Below are 21,265 nucleotides of genomic sequence, written 5' to 3'. Positions count from 1 at the left end.
CTTGAACTGAAAGATGGGGTTGAATTTCAGGGCAGGGACTTACGTGCCTGATCTGCTTCACAAGGCCACTGGTTGTCATTGAGGACAGGTATGTTTTCAAGTGTCCAAGTTGCCTCAAACTATTGTTTGGAGCATTTTAGAACAATTGGATCCCCACAGTGCAGAAAGAGGCCATTCAGCCTATCAAGACTGCACCGACTCTCTGAAAGAGTATCCCAACCCAAGCCCTCGTCTCCGCGCTATCCCCGCAACCCCTGCAAATTTACCATGGCTAATCAGCCATCTTTGGACTGTGGGAGAAAACCTACGCAGACACGGGGAGAACGTGCAAACTCCATATAGACAGTTACCCGAGGTTGGATTCAAACCCAGGTCCCTAGCACTGAGAGGCAGGGAACATTGTGCTGCTAAAGCCAGTTGCAGGATTGCAATGCAGAATTTAGGTGCAAATGGATGGCGATTTGGCCATTCAATCTCTGTCTAGTTTCACCAGGTCTCAAGGAAGGTTTCCAGGGAAATCGCTCTAGAAATACACAGTGGACTGATTGTTAATAGCCTTTTCACGCAACACTGAAAAGCACCAGCATAAGGCGGAAAAGATGGGCGGTTACTTCTACTGGAACATGGCATGAATGGACCCAGATTACAATTCACTTATTTATTATTATTTGATAGAAAGCCAATTCTCTACCTTACAGGTTTCTGGCAGCATCAGTGTCCAGCTGAATCCAGAGATTCTGACTTAAATTCTGAAAATAGCAATAAGGTGAGCACAAATGTCTGAAAGAGTGCATCAGCAGTGGCCTCCCCAACCTGAACCAAGCCACATTTCTAAGGTGAGCCTTCTGTGGCCACCGATATGACTTTGTTTAGAGAAGAGAACACCATCCACCCCCACCCCTCCCCTAGAACAATTACCCGGATTGAATGAAATTTTGGGTCTTTAAAAAGTCTTGGGACCCACATCAATTCCTGCTGAAACTGTTTAAGAATGTAGTGGGGGAAATTCCCTGGGGTAGAAATGTCCTTGAAGATACTTCCTTGACATATTTCAGCTCATATAGCACCTGCGCCACAGCTCCCCAACCCACTGCTATCTGGAATTTAAACATCCAGGAAGCTGACCCTCAACCACAAGTGTATATGTGGCTTTCACAATCTCCAATTTAATAATTTCTGTACTTAAAAACCTTTACCTCATCTTCTCTTATTCCATATTTAAGGTGCAGGAAGGGAGAAATAGCTGGATAGTCATCTGTACTGCCAGTGCAAATCCTTTACATAATGCATGGACCATCCAGCTGCAATTTTAGTCATGCTGTGAATGTGCACAGAAAGAATCAAAGGGTGTTTCCACAGAGCAGCTTGCTAATACCGGTACCTTCTCAGCACCACCTCCAAGGGTTGGATGTCTCTGTTGCGCCTGACAGATCAGAAATCAACTGCTAGTTAGTGGACTGACCAATGGACATAACACTTTACTGTTCTGCAGTTCATTCAGGTGGCAGAGTTTATTTATATTTCAACAGCAGGAGGTGGAGAAACAGCGGTCTTCTCAATATGACAGGCTGCTGCAAGCTAAGGTAAAGACACCCAAGTCCCAGTTGATCATAAGCTGTGGTGATTTAATCTGAGGGTCACAATACTTCAGGCAAGGGGCAAAGCTGAGAAGGCTGGGTCTTCATGAATCATAGGCTGGATAATGTCTGGAGGGAAATCCACAGAATCGAGACAGTGAGAGCCCAGCTGGACTGGAATGGCAGATCAATTGTGTGCAGAACTGACATTTCTAAATTAATATAGGTCGGTTTCTTATTTAAGATTAATGATCTTGTGAATTTAAACTGTATACAAGCTGACTTGTGACACTAATAAATAACTTTAAACTTTTTAATGGGCAGAACCTTTGACTCAACAGTCAATGAACAGTGCCAATCGTTCATTATACACACACGTGCCCACAGACTCTCTGGGATTTTACATATGGGCGGCACGGTGGCACAATGGTTAGCACCGCTGCCTCACAGCACCAAGGACTTGGGTCAGATTCCTGGCTTGGGTCACCATCTGTGTGGAGTCTGCACGCTCTCACTGTGTCGGTGTGGGTTTCCTCTGGGTGCTCTGGTTTCCTCCCACAATCTGAAAGATGTGCTGGTTAGGCGCATTGACCTAAACAGGCGCCGGAGTATGGCAACTAGGGGAATTTCACAGTAACTTCATTGCAGTGTTAATGTAAGCCTTACTTGTGACTGATAAGTAAACTTTAATATTGAAACAGATTGCCATTTTGAAATAAAACAGCAGAATGCCAGTGATAGAGAACAGGGACCTGTGTGAACAAAGCAAAGCACGAGAAATCTAGCACGAGGGGGCATGGCTTTAAATTAAGGGGTGGTAGTTATAGGACGGATGTCAGGGGTAGGTTCTTTACCCAGAGGGTGGTGAGGGATTGGAATGCCCTGCCTGCTGCAGTTGTAAATGTGCCTAGTTTGGGGGCGTTTAAGAGATCCGTGGATAGGTTTATGGACGAGAAGGGATTGGTTTAGGTTAGTGGGTCATTGTTTTGTAACTGGTCGGCGCAACATCGTGGGCCGAAGGGCCTGTTCTGCGCTGTAATGTTCTATGTTCTATGTATAATGCCATAGCCACCCAGATCACAGAATCATTAATGAACATAGAGGGTGGGATTTTCCAGCTGCACTTGCCCCCAAGTTGGAAAATTCTGCCCGAGCTTCACGGACCTCTGCATGGTCCGTCCCCGCCTGCTACGGTTCCTGCGGCAAGTGGGTCGGGAAAATTCTGTTCGGGAAATCTAAACCCCAAGAAATGTCAGATAGAACATTTAACGCAGTGTAAAATCAGAGACAGAAAGCTTAGGGAAAGAGCAGTGGGATTAAGAGAGAGAGAAAAGAGACAGAAAGCAAAACTAAGGAAAAACATTACAGATTTTTAACTTCTTTAAATCTCCAACAATAATTGAAAATGGAAGGGAGAGAAAAGTTGGGAAAGTTAATTTTCAGCATCAGAAAGGTTGTTTGGCAGTAATTAAATCATAAGATCCATACAATCCCTACTGTGTGGAAAGAAACCATTCAGTCCATCAAGTCTGCACCAATCCTCCCAAAGAGCATCCCACTCAGGCCCTCCCCGCCTCCCTTTCCCTGTAACCCTGCACATTTACACATCTTTGGGCACTAAGGGGCAATCTAACATGGTTATTCCACCCGCCTGCACATCTTTGGAAATACCATTAAAAAGGATCCTCACTTCTTTGAATGAATTTAGTCCTTCCCGAAGAAGTGCTGAGATTTCACACCATTTAATGTATGAACAGTGAGTCACCTGGTGAGATGGGATTATCACCCATCTTTAGGAGGAGCTGGGCCACCTGGATAGCAACATATGAATTTCCATATTTAACATTGTGCGTCTAATTACCAGAAGTTGCTTTGTGATTATTTCTTCAGTAACATTCAGCACTATTGGCATCATTATTATTTCTACTGTAAATTCCATTCTTTCTGCTACTTTGGACCTTCCACTAAAGGAGGTTATTTTTCTGGGATATGTCCCCTCAACTTGGTACAAACAATGGCTGGGACTTTCCAGTCCCGCCAGCAGTAGACAGCCTCACAGGCAGGACAGGAAAACAGACAATGGCCAAAAGTCAATCGACCGCAAAAATCCCGCCCAATGTCGCCAATTACAGTATTAGATGCGCAAAGAATCTCAATCAGGAGCTGCAAGAACAATCCATTTGTAGAAAACTTTCCTATCTTTATTCAAAACAAGCCTGAAAAGTCTAGTCCCCCATTCAGTCCCAAATTTGGAGGGGGCTCCTAGCGTGAATGTCAGTTCAGACTTTAGGACAACGCTACTTCCCACGTCACAGGCCAACACCACAACGTGGAGCGGTGCGAGCGGGACTGGTGTTGAGGTGGGGGTGTAGACAAAGAGCAAGAGAGTTAGGGAATGTGATTGAAACTTAGAGCAGCCTATAGTGGTTCACCAGCCCCCACCTGAGTGCCTGGGGTTTCTGAGGAAGCTTTTGAGCATGGAAGGAGGAATGGTAAAGTTTAGGGAGAGTATTGTAGGTGTAGGTGTGTGGTGATTCAAAGCTCTGATACAGCTAGTGAAGTGGAGGGAAGAGTGTGGAACACAATCCGTTCACAAGAACATAGGGGGTAAACTTGAGCAATGCGCATGTATGGTGTATGGCACAGTCGTGAAGGAATTTATAAACAGGAGTGAGAAATTCAAAATCGTCTCTTAGGGGATGAGGGATAAATGGAGGTTGAGGAGGACAGGGGTGCTGGATAACCTTGATTTGCCTAAGGAAAGACTTGTGTCTTCCAGCACCTTTTCCAAGCACCATATGTCAATCAAGTGTTGTCACTGTTCTGATGAGAGAAATGCAACAGCCAATTTGCACCCAACAAACTCCCACAAACAGCAGTATGATAATGACCAGATAATCTGTTCATTTTTTGATGTTGATGAAGGGGGAAATATTGTCAGGATGCCAAAGGTAACTCTGCAGTTCTCCTTCAAAATATTACCATGGGATCTTTTACATCCATCTAAACAGGCTGTCTGGGCATTGGTTTAACATCTCATCTGAAAGACTGCACCTCTACAACATCCCTAGTGGACTTCCGTGTCAGCCTCGATCTTTGTGCTCAAGCCTTGCAATGGGACTTGTTTGCAGAACCTTGTGACTCAAATGCAAGAGAGTGCTGCCAACTGAGCCACAGTTGACGCCCAGGATGCAGGTTCTCACCGTTTGGGTGTGGTTGGGTTTGTGCAGGGTGGAATTTGGGCAGGTACCCAGCATCATTTTTGTTTTCAAGGAGTGCCTTGTGATTAATGCCAAACCTTGTGATCTCAGAGAAATATGTAAACAAACATATCTGAAATTTGATTCAGGCAGTGCGCAAAACATTTCACGAATCCAAATATCTTTGGATTGTTAACACTAGTCAAAACATTCTGGTTTTATCTGGTTCAACTAGTGGTAAGACATCAAGACAACATTACTGGAAACTAACATTACAGTGTTAGTTTCCAGTAATGTTGACCTGTCCTAGAAAAGTCCCATTTATGGGTTGGAAAATACTTGAGTGCAATGGGCTGGTGGACAAGAATGTAATGAAGTCAGTAAAACATTCTACGCAGGACTCCCACCTCCAGAGAGTGGGAGTGGAGGTAGAGAATGACACATTTGCATTCAGAATAATGGTGAGATAGCCAGTAATTTTAATGAGCTGATTAGATCATTTGCTTCACTTTTACTGTCACCACTTGCTTAACAGCTTTTAACTCTCATGGACCCAAAGTCTAGAAGTGACACTGTAAGAGCTCTTTTGCTGTCCCTCTTTCAAAAGTGTCCTCGAGGCCTCTCTCTCTGTCCACACAAGAGAACAGTCACTTTCCCACCAGAGCTCAGCTTCTGCATTACATTATATGTGTTGCAAGTTAAATAACACAGAAGATAATTCCTTTCTGTCCATTCAATGCAGCACCACATATCTGAGAGCGAACCCTTGATGTTGGAGCTGTTTATTTTCATGTTTACTGAGCCACCCTTCACGCTGCTACCTTGCTTGATTTTGCACTTAAATTGAACATTGAAAATGCTTTTTAACAAGTTAACTGATCAGGTTATTGTGCGTTTTTAAATCAAAAGTCAACATTTTGTGCATCATTTTTTTGTTTAATATTTGATCAGTGACGCATTTCTCAACAGGTAACCAGCAAACAATGCCAGTAGATGGGTGCACGTTAGTCAGGAAAGTTTGACAATGGGCATTGAACGAGCTGTATGTTTGCATTACTGAGTTGCATAAGCTTCAGTATTTCTGGATAATCTATTCACATTAGCAGGTGCTCTACAAATCAGCACAATTCTTCTCACACCCAACATTTAAACAACTTTTTCAGAGTTGTGACCCTCGCACACTAATGGACTTATTAAAAACAGAGAATATAAAACAGAGCAGGTGCACTGAAGTCTGATACCCGCAGAATGGTAGAAAGTGTGACATTATGTTCACTACAACCTACAATGTTGGGCAGGCATATATATTATACATAAAATGGTGAGGTCATGTGGAGCCAGGCCGGTTGTGAGTGACTGAATGGCCACCGTCCAAACAGAACACAATAAAAGCAGCTTTGATTTATAACAAGCAACAAGTTCGGTCAGGTGTGAAATACATGTGACTTTTATAGCTACCGAAATGAAAAGAATGCAGATAGTTAACATAGGGATTTATGGGTGGGCCACATTCTTGTGGAATAGATCTGCCACCAGTGCTAATGCATCACTAGATAATCAACAGTAATAAGTAACAAAATCAAATAGGCAAGCTTCAAATTAGAAATGTGTCATAAGTATACTGTGCTGAATCATCTCCTGAACATTTGCTCAGGTATTTGTACAGGGCAGTGCCTTTGTTCCTGTTGTTCTGGTTTAATTAGTTTATCTATTAATCACAATGATGAATATTTTTACACATCTGCTCCGAGTAGGATTCTACGGAAATGCTCCTACCCAAACTCCTGAGTTGCTAAATCAGAGGCAAGATGGCTACCTGTTCAAATGATTTGCTCAGTTAAATTCTCCCATAAATAAAGTCTGACATTTTTGGATGGCCACCAAACATTTCTCTCCCTTGAAGGATTTCATGTGTGTTTGATGTGTGTGATTGTGACAGGACAGGAGCAGGGATACAGCGGACTGCAGTAATGTCAGGATGCGTGTTCAAAGCAGACTTTGAGTTTATAATCTGTTCACCATGTCCATTCAGTGGGTGGCACTGAGTTAATCATAGAATCTCTGTAATGCAGAGGGAGGCCTTTTGGTGCATTGAGTTTGCACCAACTGCAATCCCACCCAAGCTCTATTCCCGTAACCCCATGTATGTACTCTGGCTAATTCCCCTGACACTAAGGGATGATTTGCCACGGCCAATCCACCTAACCTGCACATCTTTGGACTGTGGGAGGAAACCGGATCACTCGGAGGAAACACACACAGACGTGGGGAGAACATGCAGACGCTGCACAGACAGTGACCCAAGCCAGGAACTGAACGCAGGTCCCTGGCACTGTGAGGCAGTAGTGCTATACTTAGGGTTAGGCTGGGTGGAATTAGGCAATTGGTTGGGTCAGAGCTCACAGATTACCAATGGGTGGATGAAAAGAGACAACAAGTAGTAGTTTTACTAGCAAAGGAGTAGGTCACCAGTTGGTCACCCCTGCAGACTTTGCCTAGGAGGTACTCAGGCAATCCCACTGGGCCCAGGCAGCTCCCACATAAATCCTGATCACCCTGATAAGAACATAAGAACATAAGAAATAGGAGCAGGAGTAGGCCATCTAGCCCTTCGAGCCTGCCCCGCCATTCAATAAGATCATGGCTGATCTGTTGTGGCTCAGTTCCACTTTCCCGCCCTCTCCCCATAACCCTTAATCCCCTCTCTTATCAAAAACCCATCAACCCGCTTCTTAAAAATATTTAGCGAGGCAGCCTCCACCACTTCAACGGGCAGAGAATTCCAGAGATTCACCACCCTTTGAGTGAAGAAGTTCCTCCTCAACTCCGTTCTAAATCGCCCCCCCTTTATCTTGAGGCTGTGCCCCCTAGTCCTACTGTCTTTTTTGAGCGGGAAGAGTCTCTCCACCTCTATCCTATCCATCCCATTCATCATCTTATACGTCTCAATGAGATCTCCTCTCATTCTTCTAAACTCTAGCGAGTACAAGCCTAGTTTATTCAGCCTCTCCTCATAGCTCAAGAGGCAAATCGAATCCTGGCTGACCTGCTCGTTCAGCATATATGCAAATCCCTTTATCAAACGAAGTACTGGGAACGATTGTCAAATTATGTTTGATTCTCAAATGGTGCCTTGTTCTCAATGTATGAATTATAGAATTATTACAGTGCAGGACAAGGTTATTCAGCTCATCGTGTATGGACCAGCCCTCTGAATGAGCAATTCACTATACGCCATTCTCCCACCTACTCCCTGTAATCCAGCACACTCTCCTTTTGCAAATAACACAGTCTAATTCCCTTTTGAACGCTCCACCTAAACGTGACTCATCTACACAACACATCCCACTCTATTTATTATATGGCTTGATGCAATACGTGCGCTCTTATCTAAAGGAAAACTGTTTTCTTAAACTATTAAATCAAAAAAAAATGATGGAGTTTCACCAGCAGGAATCCTTATTAAAACAGATCAGAAAACTATGAGTAACAGCCTCTGTTTTGGTTCATAAAATGCTGTTGTTGAACCTGCAAGTCTTTAAGTGTTTTAGATGTTTGTAAGGTTTCTGGTTTGCTGAACTGAACGAGAGGGCTGATGATCACCACTTTGTGCTGAATTTTATGACTGTCTCCATCAGCCTCAATATAATTCCTAGTCAGTCTTAATAACTTCTTCAAGACAGGTGCCATCACTGCTTGGTATTGAACTGGGAAAGAGAATTCAAAACAAAACTCTTTACGGTGGCACAGTGATTAGCACTACTGCCTCACATTACAGGGACACAGGTTCAATTCCAGCCTTGAGTCACTGTCCGTGTGGAGTTTGCACGTTCTCCTTATGTCTGTATGTGTTTCCACTGGGTATTCCGATTTCCTCTCACATTCCAAAGATGTGTGGATTAGGTTGATTGGTCATGTAAAATTGCCTCTTCACGTCATGGGGACTGGCAGGGCAAATACATGGGGTTACGGAGAGAAGGCCTGGGTAGGACTGTTGTTGGTGCATGCTCAATGGGCCAAATGGCCTCCTTCATAACTGTACAGGTTCTATGAAACATTATAATTCCTTGTTTGAGATTTTGTTTTTAAAACGGATCTCTGCTGGTTAGCTTCCTTCTATAAGAGGACAATGCAATGCTCGAGTCTAGTTGATTACAATGCTGTTCTCCACCTTGAGGATTTGATAGACAAAATATCTTTCTGATAGTCATAAATGATGAAATGATTATCAGTAGCATGAATGCTGATAGCAAATCTATGAGAGTCCTGTAGTCTGCATAGAAAGTCTGCAGTACAAGTACACAACTGGTGTAGTGATGTGCTGAATCTCCTGAGGAGCCTCCAGACCACGATACCACTCCTACTTGTTTTTGTTTTAAACATAGCGCTAGAACCTCACATTTCTGACCTCGCCTTCCAAACTGGGTCTCTCCAGAGATGCCAAGTTTACCCCAGGGTTCTACTTCATAGGACGGGATTGTCAGGAGAAACCAAGCTATGCCCTCTTTTCACAGCACTATTCTGGTACATCTTCATTCACCAGCAGCATAAAAAGCTCAGAGACATTTAAATAGCTTTTCAGTGTGTTAGTAAATGAGTATGTGAGGATGGCTGGGGGCAGCAAACAGTGCGTACATGGTGGCACAGCAGGTAGGAAGGGTCAGGTCAGGTCAGGATGAGTCGCAGGGTGGGCGGGGGAGACTGTTATTGTGAGCAGTTTTGGACGCCATAGCTAAGGAAGGATGTGCTGGCCTTGGAAAGGGTCCAGAGGAGGTTCAAAAGAATGATCTCTGGAATGAAGAGCTTGTCGTATGAGGAACGGTTGAGGACTCTGGGTCTCTACTCATTGGAGTTTAGAAGGATGAGGGGGGGATCTCATTGAAACTTGATACTGCGAGGCCTGGATAGAGGATGTTCCCACTGGTCAGAAAAACTAGAACCAGAGGACACAACCTCAGGCTAAAGGGACAACCCTTTAAAACAGAGATGAGGAGGAATTTCTTCAGCCAGAGGGTGGTGAATCTGTGGAACCCTTTGCCGCAGAAGGCTGTGGAGGCCAGGTCACTGAGTGTCTTTAAGGCAGAGTTGGATTGGTTCTTGATTAATAAGGGAATGAGGGGTTATGGTGAATAGGCAGGAGAACAGGGATGAGAAAAATATCAGCCATGATTGAATGGTGGAGCAGACTCAATGGGCCGAGTGGCCTAATTCTGCTCCTATGTCTTACAGTCTTATGGGGAGGCTTAGTGGGAGGACAGAGAGTGGGAAAGTTACCCAGGAGTTAAGCATAGTTTTTCTTGTTCAACATTTCCTGGATAAGTATGCAGTTAAGTAAGCTGGAACGCTCTGAGATCTCTGATTCCTAATATAGATCTAGAGAGTTTTTTTGGAGGGTTTGGGGCAGTGGAATTGCCCATCTGACATTGAAACATCCCGGAAATTTCTTATGAGATCCTTGTGATGGGACTTGAGGGATCCTCCAGTGCATCTTCTGGGGTTTGTCGAAGGTAGTCTTACTTCGGTGGTCGGTAAATTAATGGAAAGGGTCCTGAGAGATAGGATTTATGACTATTTGGAAAGATGCAATTTAATTAGGATAGTCAGCATGGTTTCATGAGGGATAAGTCCTGCCTCACAAATTTGATTGAATTCTTTGAGGAGGTAACTAATTGTGTAGATGAGGGTAGAGCAGTTGATGTCGTATACATGGATTTTAGTAAGGCGTTTGATAAGGTTCCCCATGGTAGGCTCATGAAGAAAATAAGGAGGTGTGGGATAGAAGGAAATTTGGCTGATTGGAGAAGTAACGGGCTGTCTCATAGAAGACAGAGAATGGTGGTGGAGGGAAAATATTCAGACTGGAGGCCAGTTACCAGCGGTGTACCACAGGGATCAGTGCTGGGTCCTCTACTATTTGTGATTTTTATCAATGACTTGGAAGAGGGGGCTGAAGGGTGGATTAGTAAATTTGCTGATGACACCAAGATTGGTAGAGTACTAGGTGAGGTGGAGGGCTCTTGCAGGCTGCAAAGAGACATTGATAGGATGTAGAGCTGGGCCAAGAAGTAGCAGATGGTGTTTAACCCTGACAAGTGCAAGGTGATTCATTTTGTTAGGACAAACTTGAATGCGGATTACAGGGTCAACGGCAGGGTTCTGAGGAATGTGGGGGAACAGAAAGATCTCTGAAGGTTGACACTCAAGTGGATACAGCCATAAAGATGGCTTATAGTGTGTTAGCGTTTATTAACAGGGGGTTTGAGTTTAAGAGCCATGGGGTTATGCTGCAACTATACGGGACCTTGGTGAGGCCACATTTGGAATATTGTGTGCAGTTCTGATCACCTCACTATAAGAAAGATGTGGAAGCATTGGAGAGAGTGCAGAGGAGATTTACCAGGATGCTGCCTGGTTTGGAGGGTAGGTCTTATGGCGAAAGGTTGAGGGAGCTGGGGCTTTCCTCTTTAGAGCGGAGGAGGATGAGAGGCGACTTAATAGAGGTTTATAAGATGATGAGGGGGATAGATAGAGTGGACATTCAGAGAGTATTTCCTCGAGTGGATGTAGCTGTTACTAGAGGGCATAACTATAAGGTTAATGGTGGGAGATATAGGAGGGATGTCCAAGGTAGATTCTTTACTCAGAGAGTGGTTGGGGTGTGGAGTAGACTGCCTGCTGTGATTGTGGAGTTGGATGCTTTAGGAACTTTCAAGCGGTTATTGGATAGGCACATGGAGCACTCCAGAATGATAGGGAGTGGGATAGCTTGATCTTGGGTTTGGACATAGCTCGGCACAACATTGAGGGCTGAAGGGCCTGTACTGTGCTGTGTTTCTATGTTTCTACGTACAAATATCCAGAGACGAGGAGACTTGGGCCAATATTTAAGACAAATCATGTAACTACCAGGCATTTCACTTCTTAATTTAAGAGAAGAGAAAATTTTCTAATGTGAATGTGCAGTGATTGTATTGCAGAGTCCAGTCCAACAATAGCGTAGATTCACCCATCGGCTAATGAACGTGGGCAGTGTGCCAAATATGCCATTCGAATTGCCGGAAACCCAGTCGTCAGACTCAAATCAATATCTGCAAGTGATCTCATCTTATGCCATTTGCCTTACTGCAGAACCCGACAGTGAGTGTAGCACCATGCTGAAATGATACTTCTGTCCCCATGCGAATCCGCTCCAAAAACAAATACATTTAAAACCATCTGAGACATCTCACATTCTCCAGCACTTCAAAGAAACATTGGTCTTACCTCTTTAGCATCTTTGATTTTAATCAGGAAAGTCCGAAGCTCCAAGGTTTCCACAAACAACGCCCTACAGACTGCTTGGAAATGTGCGTCTGCTTCATTACGATTCAGTAAGTGTGCAGCACAAGCCTTCATGACTTGTTCGAAAGTCTTCACTGAACGGGGTGCCCCGTCACCCTCCTCCTCGTCATCCTGCCCACTGTACCCCTCGTCAGCTGTGCCATTGCTACCTTCAGAGTCATTGTTTGCCATCTGGTCAATAAGTTGTTCCAACTGCTGACTCAACTCCCGCTCCTCATTCTCATCCAAACCCCAGTCCAGCGCTCGGTAAATAGCAAATCCCAGGGACTGCACCACCTGGAAGGAAGGAGAGAAAAAAATCTTAAGTCAAATCATAGACTCCCACAGTGCAGAAAAAGGCCATTTGGCTCCCACGCGGCCTTATCCCCATAACCCCATGCATTTACCCTAGTTAGTCCCCCGACACTAAGGGGCCATTTTAGCATGACCAATCCACCTAACCCGCACACCTCTGAATGCATGGAATTCAATTTTATATCCACCCCCACTCCAATGCCTCAGATATTTTTTTTTACTGGGATGTGGTCACCACTGGCAATGCCAGCATTTGCTGCCCATCCCTAATTGCCCTGGACCAAAAACAAATATATCATTTTGAAAAGGCTATTTTGTTTTACTACATGAAAGTGATCAAAACGCAGGACAACAGGGAATCAGTTCACCATGGACAACAAACAATTTGCAACTATCCCTGCAAACAATCACACTATTTCAGAAGGCAGTTAAACTACATTGCTCTGGAATCAGATGTGGGCCAGACCAAGTAAGGACAGCAGATTTCCTTCCCCAAAGGATATTATTGAACACGATGGGTTTTTCCTGACAATCAACAATGATTTTGCAGTCACCATTACTGAGATTAGCTTCTTAATTGCAGATGATTAATTAAATTCCATCAGTGCCCTGAAATATTGTCCCCGGAATATTATCTTGGGCCTCTGAATTACTAGTCCCGTGACATTACCACTATGACACCATCGTATAGCACAATATAATGGCAGAGCAGCAGATTTCCTTCACAATTCTGTTGTTCGATCATGCTCCTCTGAAGCATCTTATGATGTGCAATAAATGTGAGTTGTTGCATTTCAGCATTGTGCTTTTCAAATTTGTCATGACTGACTGGAGAAATGTGGTTTATTTTACTGTTTGTTACAGAGTACCAATTCTATTTTCTTCATTTGGTGTTAACATTTATTGCGTCTGAAGTCATATTTACAGTCATGCCACCTTTTTCTGATTTCTGTTTTATACACAGTGATATTTCAGAGTTATGGTTATTTCACAGCAATAACAGTGTTTACATTTTCCAAATGTCTGAATCACTCAATATTTCACGGAGTTGGTTAATGTGGATATGTAGCTGCCTGCGCTAAAGAAAATAATGTTTCTTTTAAAGATCATTTTAACAGTGACATTTCAAACCTATAACAAACAGAAGAAAAAGAGATCACTGCGCTGAAAAGGCGACTTTACTTTCATTCGTGAACACAAGCAAATTGCAAGACAACAGCAATCAGTTCACCATGGACAGGAAATACTTGCAAATATTCCGGCAAACATTCACCAACGGGAACAGATAACCCCAGGAAAAGCAGAGTGACCTTTAAAACATCAACTGAGTGCTTTCCGCACTGTACATTACCTAAAGTTTTAAAGTTTATTTATTAGTCACAAGTAAGGCTTACATTAACACTGCAATGAAGTTACTGTGAAAATTCCCCTAGTCACCACACTCCGGCGCCCGTTCGGGTCAATGCAGCTAATCAGCACATCTTTCAGAAAGTGGGAGGAAACCGGAGCACCTGGAGGAAACCCACATAGACACGGGGAGAACGTGCAGACTCCTCACAGACAGTGAGCCAAGCTGGGGATTGAACCCGAGTCCCTGTCGCCAAGAGGCAGCAGTGCTAACCACTGTGCCACCGTGCCATCCCTGCTCTCTCAATCCTATGCAGCATTCCTTTGTGTTATTAAGATGGTGAGCACCAGGGCTGACATTAGGTGCATTAAAGTATTCTGGTTTTCTCTCTTTGTACAGTAACAACTCATCTCATTCCCCATCTCTCAGACCAGCATATCCGAGACTAGGAATTTAGCATGTGGCCAACGGGGAGCCCTGAAGAATGGATTGAAGAAAACCCTGCCCAGCTGGCAGGAACCAAGAAGGTGGGCAAGTAACAATGAGCAAGTCACTTAACCTTCCTCTCCTTTCCAATTTTAACCTGAGGAAGCAGATCGAATGGCCACATAAAGGAGGAAGGAGCCTCATGAATTGATGCAAATCAGGGTCTTGCTATGCCAATAGAGCCTTTATAACATTTTAACTGCGACTACAGCAAGAATGCTGCCATGGATTCTGATTAGTCTAAAAGGGGTTGGCAGCTATGGGAAGGATGATGAAGATTGGCAGATAAGTAAAATAACTCTGTACAGTTTTGGTCACCCTATTGTAGAAAGGATATTATTAAACTAGAAAGAGTGCAGAATACATATACTAGGATGCTACTGGGACTTGATGGTTTGAGTTATAAGGAGAGGCTGGATTGACTGGGACATTTTTCTCTGGAGCGTAGAAGGCTGAGAAGTGATCTTATAGAGGTCTATAAAATAATGAGGGGTATAGATCAGCTAGATAGTCAATATCTTTTCCCAAAGGTAGGGGAAATCTAAAACTAGAGGGCGTTGGTTTAAGGTGAGAGGGGAGAGATACAAAAGTGTCCAGAGGGATAATTTTTACAACAGAGGGTTGTGAGTGTCTGGAACAAGCTGCCAGAGATAGTAGCAGATGCGGGTACAATTTGGTCTCTTAAATAGCATTTAGACAATTACATGGATAAGATGGTTATAAAAGGGATGTGGGCCAAATGTGGGCAATTGGGACTAGCTTAGGGATTTAAAAAAAAAAGGGCAGCATAGGCAAGTTGGGCCGAAGGGCCTGTTTCTATGCTGTAAACCTCTGTAATCCTTTATGAAACCTGAAGGAGCAGAAATGTGCCGCCAATTTCCCGTACCCCTAGATTCCTGCAATCACTTTGGAAATCAGTTCCGCAACCACTTTCCTGCCAGCCAGCAGGTAGCATAGGGCAGTTGGATTTTCTCCTGCCAATAGCCACCCCGAGCCCTCTTCCCATTGGGAATGGGCAGAAAGTAGACCAGACATATTTAAATGAGATTGAGATGTTGAAATACACCAGGGCTGTAACTTAGGCCAGCAGTGATTTGTCAGTCCCACACCCACCCAAAGCACTACCCAAATTCAACACCAACTCCATGGTACAGCAGAATCTCACACATTGTTATTAACAGTTTTCTATTTCCTTATTAATTTTCTGTTCCTGGTTCTTACAGTTAATTCTTTTGGATTTATACTAAGTGTAAGTTTCCTTAGCTGAATATTTATGGATTGAGTAATCTTTCATAAAGAAGTTTAGATTTCATTCCCTATTTGAACATCCAAAGTGCCCTAAAAGCTGGCATTTTTGTACATGCTGATAGTCCAAAAGTAGAAAGAGATGGATAAGATTCTTAAATGTTTAGGAACCAAAATTCCAATGTTACCACTTTATAATATAAACCAATATTTTTTCCACATATTTCTTTCCAGATCGCTTTCAAGAAATATAAATGTTTACATATGTCAGGCCAAAACAGTGGCTACAAGAGAGGGTCAGAGACAAGGAATCTTGTGACAAGTGACTCCCCAAACCTTGTCCACCATTTACACAGCACAGGTCAGGAGTGTGATGGTATATTCTCCATTTGCCTGGATGAGTGCAGCTCCAACACTGAAAAACTCAACACCACCCAGGACAAAGCAGTCTACTTTAAAGTTTAGTTATTAGTCAAAAGTAGGCTTACATTATCACTGCAATGAAGTTACTGTGAAAATCCCCGAGTTGTCGCGCTCCTGCACCTGTTCGGGTACACTAAGGGAGAATTTAGCTTGGCCAATGCACCTAACCAGCACGTCTTTGGACTCTGGGAGGAAACCGGAGCATCGGAAGATACAGGAAGAATGTGCAGATTCCACATAGACAGTGACCCAAGGCGGGAATGGAACCCGGATCCCTGGCACTGTGAGACAGCAGTGTTAACCACTGTGCTGCCCCCATGGTGCCCCTTCCACAGACATTCACTCCCTCCACTATCTATAAGATGCACTGTAAAATTTCACCAAAGCTCCTTCCAAACACAATCACAAAGGCAGCACTTTCCAAACACAATCACTACCATCAAGGACAAAAGGAGCAGATACCTAAGAACACCACCACCTGGAGGTTCCTCTCCATGTTGCTCACCATCCTGATTTGGAACCATATCGCTGTTCCTTCACTGCTGAAGCATCAAAATCCTGGAACTCCTTTCCTAACAGCACTGTGTGTGTACCTACATATCGGGGACTGCAGCAGTTCAAGGAGTCAGCTCACCATCATGAGTTAGAAAGCTGGAGTGACCTCCATAGCTTGGAGCCTAGGCAGCCGAAAGCATGCCCACTGATAGTGAAGGAATTAAAATCGGGAACGCTCGTAATTTAGATGAGCACAGACATCCTGGAAGGCTGTGGAGCTGAAAGATTACAGAACAGACATAGGGAGGAACAAGACCATGGAAGAGTTTGAAAACAAGAATGAAAGTTTGAACAATGAGGCATTAGTTAACCAGGAGTCGGTATACATCAGCTAGCACTGGGGTGATAGGTAAATGGGACTCAGATCAAATAAGGACATGGGCAATAGAATTTTGGATAACTTCAAATTAATGGAGGACAGAATGTGAGAGACCAGCCAGGAAAGCATTGGAGTAGTAAGCCTAGATGTAATGAAAGTATAAATGAAAGCTTCAGCTGCAGATGAGCTGAGGCAAGCGAATACATAGGCAGTCTTAGCGATGGTACAGATATGGAAGCTCACCTTGCTGTCAAATACAGCTTAATCTTAGATAGCTGCCAGGGGAAGGGATGAAGCCAGAAGCTAGGGAACAGAGTTTGAATACAATGGTTTCAGTCTTCCCTAATAATTAACACGAGGAAGCTTTACTCAGCAGTCCTGCATGTTGGATAAGCAGCCCTATTACTTAGCAACAATGCAGCAGCCTAGAAAGATAAGGTAGAGTGGGTCTCATCAGTAAAGACACAGAATCGAATGCTGTGCTTTTGGATGATGTCTCTGAGGAGCAGCGTGTAGATAAAAGAGGCCCCAAGGATTGACCCTTCGGAAACACCAGAAGTAAACTGTGGGAGTAGGAAGGGAACCAATTGCACTTGACCCAGCGGGATAACAGGCAAGAGGTGCTGCAGGACAATAGAGTGGTCAACTATGTCAAAGGCAGTGCACAGATCAGGAAGGATGAGGAGGATGTGTCACAATAAAGCAAAGTTGAAGGCTCTGTTTAGTTCAGTGATGTTTAATTGATTGCACTCTGGGGGTCCTCAGTAGCACATCCACCCACTGGAAAAGCAGAGAATCACTGACAACAATTTTGGAGGTATCCTCCTCATGTGTGGACTCCAGATGTTGCTGTCAGTTTCAATGGAATAACTGACAATTTCACCATCATTAAGCACAATTCAGGCGTGGGTGTGTGAGAGAGAAGGCAGGCCCTGGATAGGTACCACTCATACTGACATCAGCACTGCCAGAGAATAATGATCCAGTTACAGTGTTGTGAAAACTTAGCAACACTGCAGAGCGGAAACACTCTGGAAAGAACCTGTGCAAATTTTTCCACAAGTAAACATGACTGCCTCTACAAAGTTAGCAAGACTGGTTGAAAAAGTAAAGTTTGTTCAGCTGTTTCAGTAAGAATTTCTGACATGCTGCAGTAAAATGAGATAAATATGGAACATTTGTGGATCTTTATCTCTTGATAGCCATAACTAATAAAAACAAAAATATCATTCTCAGTTCCAAAATTTCAATCAAATCCAGGCTCCTCCATTTTCTTGTGAAATTAGTGTTCCTCCTAATTTCATTCTTCCAGCTCTAACTTTAACATTATACCCCTTGTATCAGATTTCCCTGCCAGAGGAAGTAGTTTCACAGCATCTTCCCGATCAAATTCCTGTTTTGTTTTAAATGCTTTGATTAGAATGCACTAAGACTAACACATGGGTGGCATGGTGGTACAGAGGGTGCCTCACATTATCAGGGATCCGAGTTCGATTCCTGGCTTGGGTTATTGTCTGTGCAGAGTTTGCATGTTCTCCCCGTGTCCGTGTGGGTTTTCTCCGGGTGCTCCAGTTTCCTCCCACTGTCTGAAAGACTTGCTGGTTAGGTGCATCGGCCATGATAAATTCTCCCTCAGCGTACCCGAACAGGCTCCCAAGTGTGGCAACTAGGGGATTTTCACAGTAACTTCATTGCAGTGTTAATGTCAGCCTACTTGTAACACTAATAAATAAACTAATTTTAAACATGGTCAACTTTGGGCAGCCATTAAATAATTTCATTTAAACCCCCTCAACAGGAGAGCAGCAAAGGGGACAGTGTAAAATGCTCATCTCTAACAAAATAGCACACTGCCATTACACTTCAAATAAAACTTGTATTTTAAATGCAAGTTCCCAGAATACAATATGATTAAACCAACATTGAATACATCTGAAAATTTAACAGGTTTTGTTGCATGTGTTTAACTGTAATCACAGCCAGAGTAATTTAAGTTTAAAAAAAAATCTTAACACCAGTTATGTGTTTAATCATAATTTCATTCGTATCATAAGTATCATAATTTGACAAGAAATAATGAAAAGAACACCATTTTTCTCCTTCCTTCCGAGATAATTTCAATAAATCTAGAACTTTCTTTTTCTGCCAGAGTATCACTTTCCATTTCCATTAACTTGACTCTGGTGTCTCATGACATTATCAATGGGGGCCGGAGGAATTTGGATTGAAGGAAGCTTTTTCTGCTCTCCCTTTGTCAAATTTCTTCCTCCAAGCAAATAATCTCCATGACTCTGACACAGTCTTGCCAATCTTCTTTAGGGTACATGAATGCATCTCATGTCTTTATGACAACTCCAATCACACAAATCTCTTTATCACTTTGGCAGTTTTTCAACATGACCTTTTGGTCAGTGGCAAACTCTCTAATCTTCATGCGTGTTATGACTCAGATTCACTTTGACTCGCTTTTTTCTTGAGGTAAGGCTCAAACCAAGGAAACCTTGACCTCTGAGCATATTTAAACACTAACCAAGTTCCTGTAAAGTGAGCAATGTGTTGTAAACTGTAGAGTTGTTCTGCAGAAGAACAGAAAATTGTCTTGGCTGTGTCAAACAGGAACATGGTCACTACTGCCACGCTTGTTGCCCGGCAGACAGGATTGCAAAGCCTCTTCACAATTTCTTTCTGCAGCACCATTTGATGCTGAGCGATAGCATAATATTACAAGGTGTTTGACTCTGTTCTTACTCAGAAATATTTCAAGCTCTTCTGATGTAAAGTGTGGACCATTATCTGACTCCAACACTTCTGGCAATCCATTAAGTGCAAACTGAATCATAGAGTAGAATCCCTACAGTACAGAAGGAGGCCATTCAGCTCATCAAGCCTACACTGACAGCAATCCCACTCAGGCCCTATCCCCATAACCCCATGTATTTACCCTAGTTGGTCCCCTAACACTAATGGGCAACTTAGCATGATCAACCTAACCTGTACATCTTTGGAGTGTGCGGGAAAATCAGAGCACCCAGAGGAAACCCACACAGACACGAGGAGAACGTGCAAACTTCACATTCACAGTGACAGACAGGGCTTAGACTCAACATTTATCCGCTTGCCACTGATATTGACCAAAACAATGTACTCTTTCCTTCCACTTCACAGAAATTGACATGTACTAGTTCCTGTGATTGTGGTGTTTGATCACGGAATTAAAGGAACCTTGTGGTTGGATTATTTCTCATTCTGACACACACTTCACAACATTTCCATCAACTCTTCAATATTCAAAGATGCGGAGGAGATTCACCAGTATCTTGCCTGGGCTTGAGTGTTTCAGCTATCAAGAGAGACTGTACATAGGCTGGGATTGTTTTCCTTGGAGCAGAGAAGGCTGAGAGTTGGGGAGAGGGGTGCAGCGGCGGGGAGGGGTGGAGAACACCTGGCTGATGTGTTTAAAATTATGAGGGGCATAGATAGGGTGGATAGGAAGGAACCTTTCCCCATAGCAGAGGCATCAATAGCCTATGGGCATGGATTTAAGTTAAGGGGCAAGAGGTTTATAGGAGATGTGAAGAAACACATTTTCCACACAGTGAGTTGTGGCGGTCTGAAGCTAACCCTGGGTCTCTGGATTACTAGTCCTGTGACAATACCACTACACCGCTGCCTCCCCCTTGCATTTTTGCCATTAAGAAATTATTTGACTTTTAGATCCAAAATTTCAGATTTCTGCACATTGAACCCCACCTGTCACAATTTCCTGACTCACCTAATCTACCCATGTTCCTTTCTGACTTTCTGCTTCAACCCATACAGTTTAGTGTGGTTTCTACTTTCAATGAATACTTGCGGTACTGAATTATACCCATTATCAAAACTCGAGCTTCAGCCAGTAATTTAACATGTCTTCTTAATCCAATGTGTTTTTGTAATGAAATGCATTCTTGTGTCCAGTTATTTTTTCCTGTTCTGGAAGGACATATCAATGGTACACAGAATCAGCTGACAAATAGGGCAGCAAATAGCCGGTTTACTGATCCATCTTTTCATTCGAGAACAGCTTCTTCCTTGTTGCTATCAGACTTTCAAATGGACCCATTTTATATTAAATTGATCTTTCTCTACACCCTAGCTATTCTACACCCTATCCTTTCCTTCTCCCCCTATGTACTCCATGAACGGTATGATTTGTCTGTATAGCGCGCAAGAAACAGCACTTTTCATTATATCCCAATATGTGAACAATAATAAATCAAATGTTCGAAATAATCACACTTTCAGACCAAAAATGCTGGACTTTCATCCAGTATATTTATTTTTCTGGCAGTTCTCCACCTGACTAGTGGATTGATACATTGTTGCTTAATACCCGACTGCAGTGCAGCAGTAAATGTGGCACCTCTGACGTACACTCTCATAATAATTAGTTCTTAGTTCTTTACAAATAACATACCACTTGCAGTCAGCAGCTAAC

At 43.3% G+C, this 21,265-nt stretch overlaps 1 protein-coding gene across 2 annotated transcripts in view; it reads right to left on the bottom strand.

Annotated features, from left to right (window-relative positions):
* Nucleotides 1-21,265, bottom strand: part of spire2 (spire-type actin nucleation factor 2) — an 89,911-nt gene that overhangs the window by 40,828 nt on the left and 27,818 nt on the right. For both annotated transcript variants that reach the window (XM_080186870.1, XM_080186871.1), the window contains exon 3: nucleotides 12,041-12,394. In XM_080186870.1, the coding sequence (XP_080042996.1) occupies nucleotides 12,041-12,394 (354 nt within the window). The remainder of the gene's footprint in view (nucleotides 1-12,040; nucleotides 12,395-21,265) is intronic.

This window comes from Carcharhinus amblyrhynchos, chromosome 4 (genome assembly GCF_965287045.1).
Source record: "Carcharhinus amblyrhynchos chromosome 4, sCarAmb.v2.hapA, whole genome shotgun sequence".
Lineage (NCBI taxonomy): Eukaryota > Metazoa > Chordata > Chondrichthyes > Carcharhiniformes > Carcharhinidae > Carcharhinus > Carcharhinus amblyrhynchos.
Note: the sequence above shows the minus strand (reverse complement) of the source record. Positions and strands in the feature narration are given on the sequence as shown.